At 38.3% G+C, this 17,911-nt stretch overlaps 2 protein-coding genes across 2 annotated transcripts; one reads left to right on the forward strand and one right to left on the reverse strand.

Annotated features, from left to right (window-relative positions):
- Nucleotides 1–916: 916 nt before the first annotated feature.
- On the reverse strand, nucleotides 917–12,357 carry mrpl13 (mitochondrial ribosomal protein L13). The gene is made up of 7 exons (XM_008432269.2): nucleotides 12,201–12,357; nucleotides 10,959–11,082; nucleotides 9,903–9,996; nucleotides 8,880–8,940; nucleotides 6,902–6,988; nucleotides 5,076–5,197; nucleotides 917–1,527 (listed from the first exon to the last, which is right to left on the reverse strand). Exons 1-7 carry the CDS (start codon nucleotides 12,225–12,227, stop codon nucleotides 1,503–1,505), a joined length of 540 nt encoding a protein of 179 aa, XP_008430491.1. The 5' UTR covers nucleotides 12,228–12,357; the 3' UTR covers nucleotides 917–1,502.
- An 801-nt stretch (nucleotides 12,358–13,158) lies between these two features.
- dscc1 (DNA replication and sister chromatid cohesion 1) lies at nucleotides 13,159–16,869 on the forward strand. The gene is made up of 9 exons (XM_008432267.3): nucleotides 13,159–13,505; nucleotides 14,390–14,558; nucleotides 14,911–15,045; nucleotides 15,143–15,233; nucleotides 15,321–15,459; nucleotides 15,599–15,651; nucleotides 15,765–15,919; nucleotides 16,340–16,488; nucleotides 16,584–16,869. Exons 1-9 carry the CDS (start codon nucleotides 13,336–13,338, stop codon nucleotides 16,693–16,695), a joined length of 1,173 nt encoding a protein of 390 aa, XP_008430489.1. The 5' UTR covers nucleotides 13,159–13,335; the 3' UTR covers nucleotides 16,696–16,869.
- The last annotated feature ends 1,042 nt before the right edge of the window (nucleotides 16,870–17,911 follow it).

The following is a 17,911-nucleotide window of genomic DNA, read 5'->3' on the forward strand; positions in this document are numbered from 1 at the left end:
GCGAGACTGGACATCAGGTTTCTGTAGCCTGAGGATTTTCTTTCTTCAAACCACTGAGAAAACAAAAGTGGCATCATTTGTACAGACTGTTTTTTCTAATGTAACATGATACCCCCTGCACCAATTCTCTATTTGTGTGTCACACTTACCTCCACGTGCAGTATTGTTGTTTTCTACTTTGCGCTTCGACTTTAGTTTCTGGACTGAGTTTGCAGAACCAGGTTTTATTTAAAAATTGAAGGCTGTTGCATTTTGTTCTGCGATACTTCATTCTCTTATCTCAAAATGAACAAAGTTTTCATATGAAAAATGAAGCTGTTGTGTCTTTTGTTGCGTCCTGTTCTATTTTTTTTTTAAGGCCAATTCGAGCCCACTCTTTCTGGAGCACGTAGCAGAAGTGTCAAACTCATTTTCATTTTTGGTCCATGAATGTCCTAAAAGGCAGACAACTGGTGTGTATTGGTAAAACAACCCACTACCAAACTGTTAAAATGTTAATTTTAAAAAGGCTTTCTCTACATTCTATCAATACTTAAGATTAAATAATATTGAACATGTTTTCACAGATGTAATTTGGCAACATACTGAAAAAATCTGCTTCAATTTCATAAAATATTTGAGCACATAATTATCTTGAAGGTTCTATTCATGTGGCGCACAAAAAAAAAGTTATGGCAAGCTGGATTTGGTCCTTGAGTTTGACACGTGTGCACTGAAGGTTGTGGCCATTATGTGAAAAAGCTTAAGAGGACACTTCACGTCTGACTACTGCAACCCCTGTTACAAATCAATGTGTTTACTTTCCATTTCTCTGCACCACAAAACCATAAGTCTCAGGAAAAAAAATGTCCCTGGAGACATGTTCAATAAAAAGATTTTACAGCATTTATATAAAAAAAACCTTTTTCATAAGAGATGGTTCGTTAGACGGTTTATTAGCCTTTTTTTTTTTTTACAGTTCACTTAAACACAGGACTCGACTGCTGATCTCAGCACTGTAACACAATTGTTTTCAGTGTGAAACCTCCAAAAGGAAATAATTACAATAATAAAAATAAAAAAAAAACAACTAGCTGTAACAGATGTCACATTTCCGGGCCAGGACCGACTGATTCATGGCGACACACTCGTAGGGGGAACCAGCAGAACAGGGTTTTCTCTGATCGGAGCCGAAAGCTGAAATCTCAAGCTGTTCCGGGATAATTCGGCTCTGCTGTGGTTCCGTCGTGGCCAACGCCGCTCACGGAGAGCTTTTTGTGCGAAGCCCCAGAAAAACAGAGCGTCGAGGTCCGGGATTGTTACTGCTGGCACGGAGGCTGCGGCTTAGTGCTTGGGAGTCCGGGCAAACTTTGATGGCAGTTTTTGGAAAAGGAAGAAAGCTCTTATGTAAATTTACAGAACGGAGTGAAGTCAGATTTTTATGAAAACAACAAAATGTTTAAAGCCTGTTTCTTCCTGTGTTTAATATTAAAAATATCCAGTTGCTCTGGGAAGCTTTGATTTCATTTCATCTTGTAGTCTTCAGGTCTGCAGAGAGAGGGAGAAGAAAAGAAAAAAAAACAGCAAGAGAACATATTAGTATTGGGAGCGACTTCGAGGAAATACACAGACAGAAAGTGACAGATGAGAAAACTGGGCAGATCTTATCGTTTTTTTGTTTTTTTTCCCTTCCAGCATTTCAAAATGAGTTCAGAGCCAGCATCACGTTTTCGTGTTTTCTCCCTTTAATTTCAGCTGACAGATCTTATCGCAGGATGCTGTATGGGTTTTGTTACAAAGTGAGAAAAATGTAATAGTTCTGCTATCGCATACAGCAGTACGTTTGTCCTGTGTCTGGCTGCTGGCTTATGTGGAAGAATGTGCGCATTTGTTTCACAGAGGGCGTGGTTCATCCAATCATCTCACACTTTTGCTCCAGGATTTTTCAGAAAGAATATTAACTGTGTTTAATTCGGGGTAATGATTGAATCGCCCTCGGTGACCCAAAGCCTACTGCCCACACACACACGTGTCTGATGAGTAGAATGAGCGTGAATATTAACTAGGCTGAGACGTCTCTTAAATAATCCAGGATTGGTTTGACCTTGGCGGCTGCACGTCGGCTGGCGTGGGTGACGACGCTCGACCAATAACCAATGAGAGACCTGGAACACGCAATCTGACGAGCAAGGAAATCCGCATCGTGTAAATATGTGCGTTATGATGCAAACCGGATGCAAACATGGAGCGTTTGCTTAATTTAGACGTTTCAGCTCGAAGTTCAGAGCCGAATGCAGCTTGTTGTGTTCGACTTGGCTTTAAAGAAAAACGTTAACATAAATTTACGCCTTGGAAAGCAATTTAGGGTAAAAGTTTTTCATTTTGCCGTTTCACAACTACAAACTTCAGTGTGTTAGAGCAACACAAAGTGAGGTGAAAAGAAATAAATGTTAGCATCCATCAGTGAAAATGAAAGCGTATTTGAATCTCTGCGGCACAAGAGGTGTGAATGTATGTATTCATATTCTTTCACAATAAAAATGCATTTCTTATTCCAACCTGAATTGCAGTTTTGCGTTGATCTTTACTTGGCTGTAAATTACACTTTGTTTGCTAGTAAAGTGTGCATTTGGTAAAGAAGAAAAGAGAGCAGCAGTTTTGACTTTTGCTCCACATGAGAAGTGGTTTTACCAGGACTATAAAACAAGACCCGTGTGGTTAGCGATCTGTACGGTCCAAATGAACACAGGAATGCCACAGGGAAGCAGCGCAGTACTTTATGTCGCTGCTGATATCTGAATAATTGATTTGAACCTGCGGTGAGCCCCCCTGAAGATAGCACAATTTGTCTCCACTTTACTGGAAAATCAGAGACAGCCGTCTGAGAAACACAAATAAATCCAGGGAAGGAGAAATATCACGTTATGCTGGGGCTTGGAGAGGCAGGCAACAAAGAGCAACATTATTACGATTTTCTTTCACTAATGTCATGACATTCACAAAACAAAGGTACGGTACATAGGCCAACATCAGTGTTTGTTCGAAGCTCAACGTACTTATTCCAGATCCATAACGGAAAAAGTTAGGAGACTCTCTCATCCTGTGTGTGAAACGCCATGGAGAATCCAGACTTTTAATTTAATATGTGGATGCCTAGCAACTGCGCGTTGACCCCGACCTGGACGATGGACAAACTAATGGATTATCAGATTAATGAATGTAAAGGCTACATGTTGAGCAGAGCGCGACCGCTAACTCGTTAGAATGAAGGTGCTGCGGATGGGAAGCAGGGAGGGGGGAGTTCAGCGGGATATTACGATGCCAGCAAACCGCAGGTCACAGTGTCAGTCTAATCTCCAACCTGAAAATACTTGAGCCAGAAAAGCCATGAATATGATTATGTTGAGCAACAGATGTTCTCTCTCTCTCTCCCACACACACACAGTAAACCCATCCAGTTGGGACAGAGAGAAGAGCCAACTTTCCCGCGTGTGTTTGTGACATTTGATCATTTCTGCTTCCAGGCTGAAGGGAAAACTCCCTTTTTTTTCAACGTCTTGCTGCTGCTGCTGTTGTGCATTCGTTTCCATTCAGAATAAATCAGCTTAGAATACCATAAAGGGCACTTACACCAACTTACATAAGAACCCAAAAGCTTATTTCTGCGCAACAGAGCACAACACACTCCTTATTATGAATCAACCGGCCGCCCGGCCAAGTGTCCGTCGCTGTTTGCTGTGCATATCCTGTCACATGTGACAGCTCAGCTGGCTGACAATCATTCACTCCTCAACTCGCATGTGTTTGTGGTTAAAATCCAAAAAACACCATCTTTAAGTTATTCTGCTGTAGGCGAGCGGAGTCCAAGTCAAAGCGGCTACAAGACAGTGGCTGGCATGCTTCCTGACATGAATCTGTTTAGACATCCGTTGCTTAGGAGGACCAAAACAACACACAGCTGTTTGTGTGTGCGTGTGTGTGTGTGTGTGTGTGTGTGTGTGTGTGTGTGTGTGTGTGTGCGTGTGTGCGTGTGTGTGTGTGTGTGTGTGTGTGTGTGTGTGTGTGTGTGTGTGTGTGTGAGGGAACACCTGGACTCTTCATTGGTGGGCAGTTCAGAGCAGAAACATTGAGAAAGTCTCGGTCTATCATTCGTACGCTGGTGCATAAAGATTTTTCAGGGCCTTCCAGAAGTATTCAAACCCGTTTTGTATCAAATTGTTGTACGTTACTCTTTTTAGCAATCAACAGTTTTGTTTTTCTACATTTACAATTTGTGTAACTTGTGCCATCCACGAGACTGGAATTTTGCTACATTTTAATCACTACATTATTATTATTTTTTTTTCATTCACTCAAATATGAATAGTTAATGTAGCAACTGAAATAAATTATGAATGAAAAGCAGCAGAAAGAAGCATAAACTTATATCTGCTCTCTAGTCACAAAGAGAAAATTAGCTATTCAACTCGGAAAACTATTACAGACACAACAAAACTTCAACTTATTCAATGTCATATCGCCTCATTGTGATTTTTGCATTTCTTTTAAATGCAGAAAGAGATTTAGATTGTTTTATCTCACTGTCAAAATTGTCCCATAAGCCGACACCTTTAATTGAAAAGCATCTTTCTATCATCGCCGTCCTAATTTTAGATTTTTTGGAAAATCTCTGGTCCACCTGCAGGAGGTCACTCAAGGTTATTTCTGTTTGATTTGCAGTCATCATTTTATCACAGTCAGCTGGCCCAACCCAGGAGTTCAACCAAATTAAATGGAAACACAAAATAGTAGTGTTTTTAAATAATAATTAATAAGTTATGACAATTTATTAAGGTAAAAATTACAATGAAAAATGACAATGTTCTGATGAGATCTGAAATGGGATCACATTTTGTCATAACTGCAGTGCATCTTACTGGGATTTAGTGTGACATACCAAAATGAAGTTGTGCATAAATACCAATGACAACTTATTTCAAAGTGCCTTTCATCACCACTGCTCACATTATTTAGAGGAAGCAAAACAGACAAAGTTGTGATTGTTAAGGGGAATCTCAGTTTTAAGCACAAACAAATGCCTGCTGGCAGCTACATACGGGATCCACAGCCTGGGGAAGGCGTCCATCTCCTCCTGGGTGTACTCGCTGAGCTTCCTGGGAATTTCTCTGGGCTGAGGAAGCTCCTCTGTCAGATTGGCTCGAATGTCATCTGGCAACTCCTACGCAGGAGAGGGACAAAGTTTTAGGCCACGAAACTCAGAGAGAAGAAAACATCAAGACAGGAGTGAAAAGAAAAGAAAAAAAAAAAAAATCGACCACAGAAGCGCATCAGATATTCTGAGCAAGACAGCAGGGTCCATTAGACTCTAGAGTTAACAATCTTATTGTTATTCACTACAGACGGGTATGCCTACAGGTTCATTTAAGGAGCAAGCAAGAGTTCAGACTAAAATACAAAAGCAGTGATCAAACACTTCAAACTTCCAAGAGGTACTGCAAAAAAAAAAAAAAATCCCCTCTGCTGAATGTCAGATTCCACTGCAGACGGTGACCCAGCTCAGCAACTAACTTTGGCTGCTAACTTTTCACATTTCTTCCCAAATATCACATTATGAGCAGACAAATATCAGATGCACATCATTCTGCTGCATTCTTACACACCCATGTTGTCTAATTTAATGAGCTGCTGTCACACGTGCCTTTGCCTTTCCGATAAATACAAACATTACACTGCAAAAAAAGCTAAATCTTTCCAAGTATTTTTTTTGCATAGTTTCATGCAAATTTCTTAGGATACTTGAAATAAGACAAAACTAACTTGGAATGACCTTTTCAGCAAGATATAGGAGATTCTTTTAAGTCAATTATTCCTTAATATTAATTGAAAAGTATGGTAGTTTCACTGAGATTCACTTATAACACAATATTTTTACCATAGCATGTCAGTGGAATTAAAACTTTTTTCATCAATATTAAGCAAATACGGAAACAAGTTACTATTACTTGCATAAAAGGTACTTGAAACTTAGTTTTGTCTTATTTCAAGAAAAAACTTACTTGGTTAGATTTTGGGGGGTTTTACAGTGTATCTGATATATATATATATATATATATATATATATATATATATATATATATATATACCACTGTTACCACTGGAGGAACCCAGGATTTCAGCGTTTTTGTCTGAAAGCCAGTGTGGAAAAAATAAAACAATGAAGGGATATTGAGAAACTGCTAAACAATAGAGAATAATTTTGGAAATACAAATATTTTTCCATGCACCTATTTTCCTCTTCCAGTCTTATCCAAACTTTGAACCATACTCCAGACGCTGAAGCATGTGGATGTGTTAAAACTGGAAACTTGCTTGCTGTTCGACAAAACCCCCAGAGGGATGTAATTAGTCTCTTTAGCTCCATCCCAGCTTAGCTCAGCAGAGCACAGCAAATTTTCTGCTCACTTCTGATTCTGATCAGGCTGCAAAGAGAATTACACACTTTTTTTTTTCTTTTTTTTTTTTGCTGAGCATCTTAGAGCGAAAACAAAGCTATAAGAGTTGTAGAAAGACTTGGGGCAGGTGATCTATTTGGTTCATTGAGTTTAAATGGATACCTGAGACAAAGGAGTAACTTGTTTATGGAAGGACAGTTTGTAAAATATGCATCACAAGCAGTGACTGAAATAAAAACTAGAGGCAACAATCAAGCTTTAAATCAAAATGTTGGCTGCAACAAACGTAAAACAGCAGCATTAATAGAGGAGTTTCTTTAGTTGGTGTTGTATTTTAATAAATGTTCTGTGTCTGCAGTTCCCATACAAATAAAAAAAACTTCTTGCAAAAGTTTTGATGTCTGTGAACAAGCTCTTGCAGTCCAAAAACCCATTATTACAACTCAGAGACGTGAGGTGAGGGGACTTACATCCTCGGGAAAAATGTGCAATCGTTGCATCATCGTGCGCCGGTGCAAATTTCGAGGCAGCATGCCATAAACTGCTAACCTCACTATCTGCAGGAAACAAGGAAGAAATGCACACGATGACATACAAGCAATTCAGTAATAATCATAATAATAACAAAAAGACAACTCTACACATGTTTGTGTTTTTCTTACATTTGCCTCTTAAATGTAACCATATTTCATAATGTGAGAAGGATTGGACACGGTCTCCTGGACCGGGATTCTGGAGAGAGACACTGGGCAGACACTGTGCTGACAAACTGTTCTGCCGTCCATTTCCCCGTCTCCCGCTTCGCTGCAAACTTCACTTCCACTAAATCACCGGCAGGCCTCCCGTCTGAAACCTGCATCAGCAGCAGAGCCGGCAGCCAACTCAATGCCTCCTCGGAGACGGCTGACGACAGACCGGAGACCGGAACAGGTCGTTCACCTGATCCCAATGCTTCCCGCAGGACGACAGCCATTTTTATGGGATTCTTATTTGCTTACACTAGCTGCACGTGGAGAAGCAAACAGCGAATCTCGGTGGACGCTGCTGTTTTAGCCGAGTGTTAAAATGACTGTTATGAAGGCCTGTTATTGTTTAGCATCAAATGAGGACGAGGAGCAACATTTAGATAACTGGCTACCAAAGGAGCATCGGATTGTTGCCAAATAACAGAATTTTACTAGATTTATCTAGAAATTAAAAAGTACAAAATTCGCAAATTACTTTTATTTAAAAACAGAAAGACAGTCGGTCTTACTGCTGCTAATACATTGAGTTTTGTTCAAGTAGAGTCTGCAATCTTAATGAGAGTGACGTGAAATATTTCAAAACACGGGAAATTATTTGTCTTTAGATGTAATAGAGATATTGTTGAACATTGCAATCAACAGTGATTAACTCACGTTTTCATCATTCCTTTCGTTACTGTTGTCATGACAACTCATCAGGTGTGAAAATAAAACTCAAAGAACAAACGGCTGGTCAATGTTTTTTTTGGGCTCCCTTAATAATAAACACCTTCATTTAAAATGTGCATTTTATGTCAACGTGTGTTATCTTTGATATTTAAATTGGTTTGATTTTAATGTTCTGAACCACTGAAGTGTCGCAAACAGGAAATCAGAAAGTGGGCGAGCGCTTTTTCATACCACTCAGCTTTAGTGGACAGAAACACAATTAAACACGCACACACCATCTTTATATCTTTGCTGTTGTGGTCTTAAATTTCCAAGTCAATTCTGCCTGTTAGAAAGCAAATCTTACATTATACAAACAAAAGAAACTGAACAGTTTCTAAATATGTTAGAAACTGTTCTAACAATCTCACTGTAGCAACAGTGAGATTTCGAACATGCACATTTTCTTTTTGCACAAACCTTAAGGTTAATTTACAAATGGCTTTTTAAAACAGAACATGAGAAATTAAAAACCTTATTAGGGATTAGTTTCAGGAATAGATCATTTCACGTTATGGTTCCTGTGTTAAAAGAGAGGAAAAAGGTCCAACTGATGTGCTTAATACACAGGTATAAAATTGTCATCATAAGTAGCCTGACACAACACAAAGCATAATCCTGAAATCATGAATATGCAAAAGAATCTGAAACTTCAGTATTAGCCTAAAACTGACAGAGGAATTTAAAAAAAATATCAAAAACCACCATCATAAATTCACTGCCCTCTAATCCCACTTCCCTGTACCGCTCATTAATATGCACGAGCAGTGCATCCGAAAAAAGGGATAAGTGTCAGATCAGGAAATGCCACCTCGGCTCGGGATCTGCCACGTATTGGTATTGTGCTAATCTCTGTGTGCGAGGCTTAAATCTGAAATGCAGAATATGAAAAAGAAGGTGGTGCAAGGTATCCTGTGCTGACATTTCTGGTCGCTTAAAATTCAGCCTGCATAACACAAGCGCTAGGAAGCAGAGAGTTGGCGGCGCAGCTTACAGCTTTTGGGTCCTTTAGGTGAAGCTGAGCAGCTGTGACTTGTTTGAATCCACCAGGAAACCTTTAAGAAGACGACAAAGAGGTGTCAGTTTTAATACATGCAACTCTGAAAGCTTGAGCGTGTAGCTCGAGAAAGTCTCATTACAACCAACCAAAACCTTCAATGAACTTCATAAAATATACTTTTTTTTTACACAAACTCTAGAAACTGCTTCAAGTCCCATTATGTGTTGCAGTTTGTGGCCATAACAGGATTTGAAAATTAGGTGTAAATACTTTTTAAAAGGGCATCCTACATCTGCTTTCAGTTTTGATGGTTGTTTCAGAACTTGTTCCCCATTTTGGGAAAGATAAAGGTGACACATAAGGGCAAACAGCATCCTACAAGTTGATTCATTGATTATCCAATATTAGTCTTTTGCTGTGCACAAAATTGTGAAGCTGAAAAGGTAATGGGAGTCGTTTCTCAAACTGACTGATTCAAAACATTCAGTCTGCTTAAATAAACGTGAACCGGGGTCTAACAGGGACAACGGAGCATTAGAGAGTGAAAAAATAAAAGAGCAGTGCTGCTTACATTAATAAGAGCAGAAATATTTTTTTTACAGGAGGCATCTAATGTATTTGCAATCATTTTAAGCAGTTAAGGAGTAATCAAGTACTTAATGGAGACATTAACTGTGTACTTTTTCGCACCGCCAAAATGCAATTAAATTACGCAGAAACTGTAAACATTGTTGTTAGCACGGTATCTGAAATAGCTCCAAGTAAATGCGAAGTTTGAGGTTTTCTATGATAATTTCTCTCCCATGAAAATACTGAATATAAGAAAAAAGAAAACTGATGTCTTCAGCACATGCATGCTAGTTTGTTTCCAGGAACCAAATGGTAGTAAGAACATAACAAAATGGAAAGGCAAAAGGTCTGAAATGAAGATTACAGGATAAAAAACAAACAGGAAACAAAAAAAACAACAACAAAAAATGTAGGCAGATGGGAATAATCAGCAAAAATAACCCTTACCCTGTGTGTGACGAGTAGACTTTCTGCTCCCATTTGTTCCCGGAGAAAGCAATGTGTTTGGTGTTTATTACCACTACGTGATCGCCACAGTCACCTACGAACAGATGAGAGTTTTATGTTGGTCTCTTTGTTCCTGCTGCTGGCTGTTTAATGGGTTCCAGTTTAATGAAATAAAGACACTTTGTGGCAGATTCCCATTTTGGCCTACATACCAAACAATGACCGAATAAAGCTAAAGAAAGTGGCTGATTTTTCACATATTCCACTCGGTTATTTTGTTCATAAGCTTGTACTAAAACTGATTACTTGTTTTCAGGCACTTCTGTCAGATGTGGATACTTAGAAGATGAGAAACAATGAAGCTGTTGGCCCCACAAGCAGTGCAGCTTTACCCCATGTTTATGCTTTAAAACTTTCATTATCATTACTTGTACAAATCTCATTATGTATTTGCATTGCCCTTCATCTAAGCATACACCTGTGACCAGAGCGAAGACAACACCGGCAAATGGAAATCAAGCTGCCAGTTGAAGCCATTTCATCCGCTGATTCAGGCTGCACTAAAAATATCCTGCTGAAATTATTTTCAATCATTGTGACATGTTTTTGAACCCTTTTTTAAAACTAGCAGAATATTTAAACTGACAGGATTGCAGACTATTCTATTTTAAAAAAATCATCATTAATGCCTCTCCTCATTGTTAAAATATATTTGAACCTTTTTTTTACTAAGCTGTCAGTGTTAGCTATCCAGATTACAATGTAGATTAAAAAAAGCATGTGTTCAAAATATTGTTAGATATATTTTAAGAAACAAAAGCCAACAAAGATTAATCAAACTTTTAATTTTGCCCAAACTGAACATTTTTATTGTAATAAAAACAAAAAAAAGGAAATTTTTTTTTTATTAGTCCATTGCTGCCATCTTGTGGCTAATTTTGTACTGCAATGCATCTAAAGGTGGATTGTTGGTATTTCAAAGAGAAAACAGTAGTTTGTGAGAATTATATAAGCTTAACATATACATGAGAATCCCCTGATGCAGACAGAACTCACTGAGAGCATGGTAGATGGGCTTGTGCTTCCCCTGTAGTCTGACTGAGCACATGGTTGCGATCTTGCCGGGCGGCTGCATCCTGGCGTCGATAAGGAACCAGGATCGGGCAAACGTAGCCCATTGCTGTGGAGGAGCAAGAGGACAAAATGAGGACAGAATAATGGGACAAAGCTGTAGAAATCACTCTTATCATGGTAAATGGCCTGCGCTTGTACAGTGTCGTCCAGAGCGTTTACACTAAATTCAGTCATTAACGCACACATTCACACGCCCCTCTATAGCCACAGATGCCTTGGGGTACTCTGACAGAAGCAATTATGACATTTTAAAACAAAAAAATAATATGACAAAAAAGGATAAAAGTTGGTTGATTCCATTTCTGCAAGGAGTAATATAAGAAAGAAAACGTGATGGTATTTTTAAAGCCTATGGGCTATCTGCTAAATCGGGGGTTGAATTTGAGATTCTTTCAGGTATCTTCCAAAGGTCTTGGTTCATCTCATTTGTCATGAAAATTAAGTGAGACCTTAATTTCACCATTGCAGTCTATGCTTGTGCAATGCACTGGTTCACAATGCTTCAATTTCCAAAAGTAAACTTGACTTTTTTTTTTAGCTTTTATTTAAGACATGAGTTAGTCTAATTACTCTTAGTACACTTTTAAATTTAAAAATTGTTTTGAAATTATTCCTGAGTCATGTTCTTTAGTTTTATGCAACTTTAAATTTGGGCTACATTATGTTTTTTCTGACTTGATTCAGTTTACCTATTTTGGTTTTTATCCGCTTAATTTTTGTTTTGTATGTATCCTTGTATTGATTGTGTTTCTTAAATTACTTTTTGTAACCTATTACAAGATGTTTCGCCTGCCTTTAATTTAGTAAATCTATTAAAACGCCTTAAACAGTGAACATGTTTTAAAAGACACTTAACTCAGTTACGTATAACACTTTCTAGAACATCTTAACAAATGGCTCCATAATACACCCGATGTGTATTAAATGGGGGAATTATATGAAAATACAAAACAGTCTAGCCACCATAATTGCATTGGTCTTAACATTCAAAATGTGTAGCAGCGAAAGTCGTGATATCAGGTTGAGGGCTTGTTTGCTAGCTTCCTTGCTAGCACTATGGCTAGCAACGTTCAGCTATTCCTCCTTAGGTCGGACGAACATGACGTTGAAATATTCAGTTTAAATCATACGAAGACTACAATGATTATATTTATTATGAATTACCTGAGCAGATCTGGAAAAACTAGACATATTACACGAGGCTATGCAAACATCCTCACAACATTTGACCCCTCAACGTGTGACGCGGTACGTCAATTAATTTCTCACTGATGAAACACGTTTCGCTCATTAGTTCCTGAAGCATTCACATGTCAACAGTTTTTATTGTCAGGCACATAAAATCATACTTTTACTCATATAAACTTATCAAATTTTAGATATTATTATGAGCTTGGCTTATATACTTTTGTTCATCTTATTATGTTTTGTTACACTAAAATACATGAGCAGAATAACACCTGTTGATTACGAGATACTACCTTATCATAATGAGATAGAATCCCATAATTTGGACTTGGCTTGTTTCATAATTTTGAGACACACTTTTGTTTGTTTTCATCAAAGGACCAGAATATAACAAATTTAATGAATATAGTGGTAGTGGTACCTGGAAGCAACTTGTTGAAACACTCTCAAATCACGTTTCAGCATTCCATTTTCTTGAGTTTACACCTGACATCACTTTTAATCAATCCGATGTATCAGAAGAAAAAAAAACTTTCAGTTGTCCAACTTGGGACTTTTAATTTATTATTTAGCTAAAGTCATAGTCTGGAGAAATGTTGCAAAGGTACACCATGATACTGTTTAGTCCCTAATAAAAGGAAAGCTGAAACTGATGCAATGAAATATTAGTTTATGGGTCTGCACATATGTAGAGTGTGATTGCACCAATTTAGTAAAGTTTTCCTTTGAAAAGGTTATTTGTGGAAAACCTGAAATAATGTCAGGTATACTTCAGACCACTTTCCTTAAATCATTCCAACCCCCAATAAATAAATAAATACATAAATAGATCTTCTCCGGCTGAAATTACTGATCTATGAAGGAGCAATATAAGGAATACATTTAGATTTTAGGCTCGTTTGTTGCAGTATCAACTCTAGACCGCAACTGTAAATTACTGGAAACAACAGCCGCCTCCGGGGGTGGCAGAATTCGATGTAACACCGGTAGTAGTTACCTCACTTCCTGTCCGCGACTGAACGAGAAAGCGGGTAAACTTGACAGAAATTAACACTAACGTCGACTTTTTTTTTTACTGTAGCTCAAGGCTTTGGGAAAGCATTAACCGAGAATGAGGACCTTAGAAGAGGTGCAGGCCACGCTGGAGATCGCTAAACTGAAAGAGGAAGATTTACTCTCAACTGTCCACTGTTTATCATTTGGAGACAATGTGTCATCTTCAGACTACTGCCTAATGGAGCTGGATGAAACCCTGTGCAAACTTATAGAAGCTGGAGAAAGGTAAACTGGAAAACAGATTGACAGTGATTGCCATTCATAGTATTTTTTTTAACTTGTTATAATAATCTGGGAGCTTTTTTTATTGTTATTATTTCCTGTGGGCGAACGTCAGTATGCCACTTTAGCCAAGCATCAGTCTTGCATCTAGATTTGTAACTATACTAAAAGCCAGCTTGGCAGAGTTTAAGGAAATTAAGCAGTTTCCCCAAAAAAGGTTTACATTTAAATGTTTTCACGAATCAACAGTTTTCCACACTAATTAGTTAAACTTATGTGTAAAATCAGCCAATCTCATCTTATCTGTGTCAGCTACAAAACATCACATCTGTCAATTTTTGGAGTTTTTTTTTTTTTAAACCATTTTTATAAATAGTTATTTAATCAAGATAAAAACAATCTGGAAAACGTACTACTTTGGTAAATCAGACTACATCATATATTAGGCAAATGATTATTAGACTTCATAGATTTGTCTAATGATTGTTTTCTCTTAAATTGTTGCTTCAAAGTTGTTCGTTTGTATTTGTTTGAGCCCTAGATACAAACATGTGAACATAAAACACACAGAAGCAAAGTCTGTCTGAAATAAATGAGGTGGACTGCCGCAACCAAGATGCTTCAGTATTTTTATCATAATTAGTCACTCGTCCACTGTAGGGTAGCTTACTAATGCCGCATCGGCTCCTTTGCCTCTGCATTTGCCAAATCAGACGGCTTTCTTCACAGCGCTTTTTAAAACTTTGGATTTAATTAAATTCTGCCAGTGGAAATTCACACCTCACCTTTGTTTAATTTATATATGGATTGGTGAAAACCATAAGTCACTGAAGTATACCATAGGGAAGTGATTATACCTACCAAAACTGATATTTTCTTGTCACCAGTCTTGTCATTCGGGGGGATAAAGACGAGCGTGCGGTGCTTTGTAGCAGCGACAAGACCTATGACCTGAAAATAGCCGACACGTCCAATCTGCTGCTGCTGGTTCCCGGCTGCAGAACGCCAGACCAACTATCTGACGACCAGGACAGCATTCATGTGGAGCACATTCAGGTATGGAAATCTCAGCTGAAAGTGACCTATAGAATCCAAAAGGCTGGTTATTCTGTTGCACACACATGAACAGAAGTAAAGACTATCCATGAAAAGTTCATTTAATTTTAGTAAATCCCCAGCAGAAGTGAAACGTGTTTATATAGATGCTGGTGCACATTTTTAGAGATGATTATGCTTGGATACTTCTGTTTTATAAGCAATTACCAACTTATGTAAGCTTGTGTAACAAAGCTGTATGATTTTTACTTTTTCAGCTGAATTACTTAAATAAATGAATGTTAAGTGACTGCTTATCAAGGCAAACCTGTAGATAACCCTAATGAATGTTCATTTCACACGTCTGTCTCAGATTTGGGGGTTCTGTAATAGTTACTGGGAGCTGAGGAAACAGAGACCTAAACTGAAGAAGCTGAAGAAGCTTTTAATGGAGAATCCTTACGAAGGACCTGCAATAAGGGGACAAGAGGAGAACACAGAGAACAGGGTGATTGTTATGATTATAACTAAATATCACTTTGGCTGAATAGTAACGAGCAGCCCTGTTGTTGCAGTCATCAGTAAATAGTTTGCTCTGTTGACAGTACACAATGGAGGATCTACTGGAGAGGATTCAGGCCAGTGAGGAGGAATTAAAAACCCACTTGGAGACGATCCACGCCTGTCAGATTGATGGTAAACAACAATAGCTTCTTCAGGAGTTATGCGTGACTGTTTATGTTCATTTTGTTGACATCTGAAAAGTGCCTGTCCTCCCTTTAGGTTACTGGCGAGTGCTGGACTTTGACTATGAGATGAAGCTTCTGGGTCACGTGGCCCAGCTGGTGGATTCTGAGTCATGGTCCTTCAACAAGGTTCCCCTTCATACCAGTCTGGAGGAGCTGACTCCACTGGAGCCCAGGTAAGGAAACCCAGGTTGTTGACAGATTTAAGTGAACTGGATGCTTCCTTCTGATGAAAGATTTTGCTAGTTTTGTATGCGCTGTGAGGTTTATTTTCTCTTAACCAAATGCGGGTCATAACGTTTCCCGTTTCCACAGGGAGATGATTGAGCACTGTTTGAACTGCTACGGGAAGCGCTACGCTGAAAGCGGTAAAGAACCCGTGAAGATGCAACTGAGAGTCTGAAGGACTTTATTCCTTTACTGGTGACTGTCTCTGCACTAACGCATTTGTCATTGTTCCTACTTTGCTTCCTCTCCATAGGCGAGGTCTTCTATGCGTTGAACGAGGACAGCGTGTGTCGGGGCCTGGCGCTAATGCTGCTGCAGAATGCCGTCAAGTTCAACCTGAAGGAGTTCCAGGACGTCTGGCAGCAGAGCGTCCCAGAGGGCATGAGTACGAGACTGGAGCAGCTGAAGGTCATCCGTTTTAGCAATATTTTGAATGTTTATTTTTATTGAATGGACTTTAAATAGTTTGGAAATAGCCTATTATTTATTTGCAGATTGATGGGTGGCAACAGTGTTTCCTTTAAGCTCATTGCTGATGTCTTTCTATCTTGGCATTCTGTTGAAACTTACCTTAAAGTCCTTTTTTATGAAAACATCAACAGTGTGCCTAGTTTTTAATTACTTTAATGACAGTTGTGAAAATGTTTTTCTTCTGCTGGCTTCATATTTATCTATAAATAAACTTACAAGTAATTTACTTTTCATTAAATAAAATAAAATAAACCAGTTAGGATTGGCTTTGTTTCATGTCTTAGCGTTATCTGCATGTGTTTGAGGAATTGTTTACATTTTCTGACCTCAGTGCTGGCTACTTTCTAATTCTGCCAGGGCGTCGCTCTGGTGGATCGGACGTCCCGCCCAGAAACCATCGGCCTGCTGCGAGTGGAAGATCTCCCAGAGGACACAGTGGAGCGCTTCAATCACCTCTTCTCACTCAGAGAGAAGTGGACGGAGGATGACATCACTCCATACATACAGTTAGTGGCTTCAGTTGAGCAAATATAATGAAAAAAGATCAGTTGCTTTTCTTTTTTTGGTTTATTAAATTTTTTTTTTTTTTCTCTGCATCCAGAGACCTTTGTGGAGAGAAGCAGACCACCGGAGCGCTCCTGACCAAATACGCTCGATCGTCAATGCAAAACGGAGTCAAAGTCTTTAACTCCAGACGACCTGTGGCTACATGAGCTCTCCAAGCAGAAGAGAAATCAATTTAAATCAGGACATTTCTGCAATTTCATATCAACGAAATCAACTTACCTATAATGCGATCCTGCAGGGAACTTGTACAGATTTTAAATCAGTTTGGACTAATTTCTGTTCAACAGGTGAAAAATGTGTAATAAAGATTTATAAGTGGATCTTGTAATGTTTTGTGATTTTCGACTTGAGCACATTAGCAGCTGCACTTCGAACTGTGCAGGAGTTGTTAGGGTGGTTTTCCACAAGATGGCGTGCTACGTCAAAATAATCCCCACATGGTGATAAACATGCAGCACTGATTCCTGTGGTAAATTACTCTTAAAGCAGATTGATTTAAATTACTGGCCAATTTCAGGAAACTTAGTTTCATTAAAAGTACTAGATATCCTAGTACTTTTAATAAAAATGATATACATTTCCTGTAACAGAAATGTATATCATTTATATTAAAAGTACTAGGATATCTAGTAATTAATGTTTCAGGAATTAACTCATATGTTCTTTTAACAGGAAGATATGCTAAGTGTTTCCCCTAATCTTGCATTACACTAAATGTTATTGGAGCCTTGACAAAATACTTGTGCTATGTAATTCTGTAAAAATCAAGACATTGTCTGTTTGACACATCAATAAAGTTAGTGTTAAATTTAAAGTCGTTTAGATAAAATTTTATACACGTTTTACGTGACCTAAGGCCACACAGATGTTAATATTAAATTGGTTACATAAAATCTACATTTAATTGTTTACAACTGATTTGAACTTCTGTTTGAAGAAAAGTTGTGGTTAAATTTGCAGAGAAAGTTGTGCCGGACAAAAACAAAATTAGGAATTAAGCAGAAGAGAATAAAGTTTCAACGTTGGCATCTTGTTTGTGGATGTGAACAGATCTTTAAAAAAAAGTTAAGATTATATTTAGAGTGAAACTAAACACTTTAAGGAGACAACTAAATGCAGTGTGTTCAGGGTGATGTGAAGTTGGCTTTCTTCACATACTTTCTTCTTCAAAGTTTTCCACATGGCTTGTGGAAATATTTTATTACTTTGTTAAGCTAACTGCCTGAGACTTCACCAAAGTGTGGTGAGTTCCTCTGTCTTCATGATGCCTTTTTTTATTCCTAAATATCCTTCAATAAAGCCCCGGTAACACTTTATTTGAAGGGGTGTGCATAAGACTGGCATGACACTGTCGTAAACACG

The sequence above is a fragment of the Poecilia reticulata genome, chromosome 16, assembly GCF_904066995.2.
Source record: "Poecilia reticulata chromosome 16, P_reticulata-male-v2, whole genome shotgun sequence".
NCBI lineage: Eukaryota > Metazoa > Chordata > Actinopteri > Cyprinodontiformes > Poeciliidae > Poecilia > Poecilia reticulata.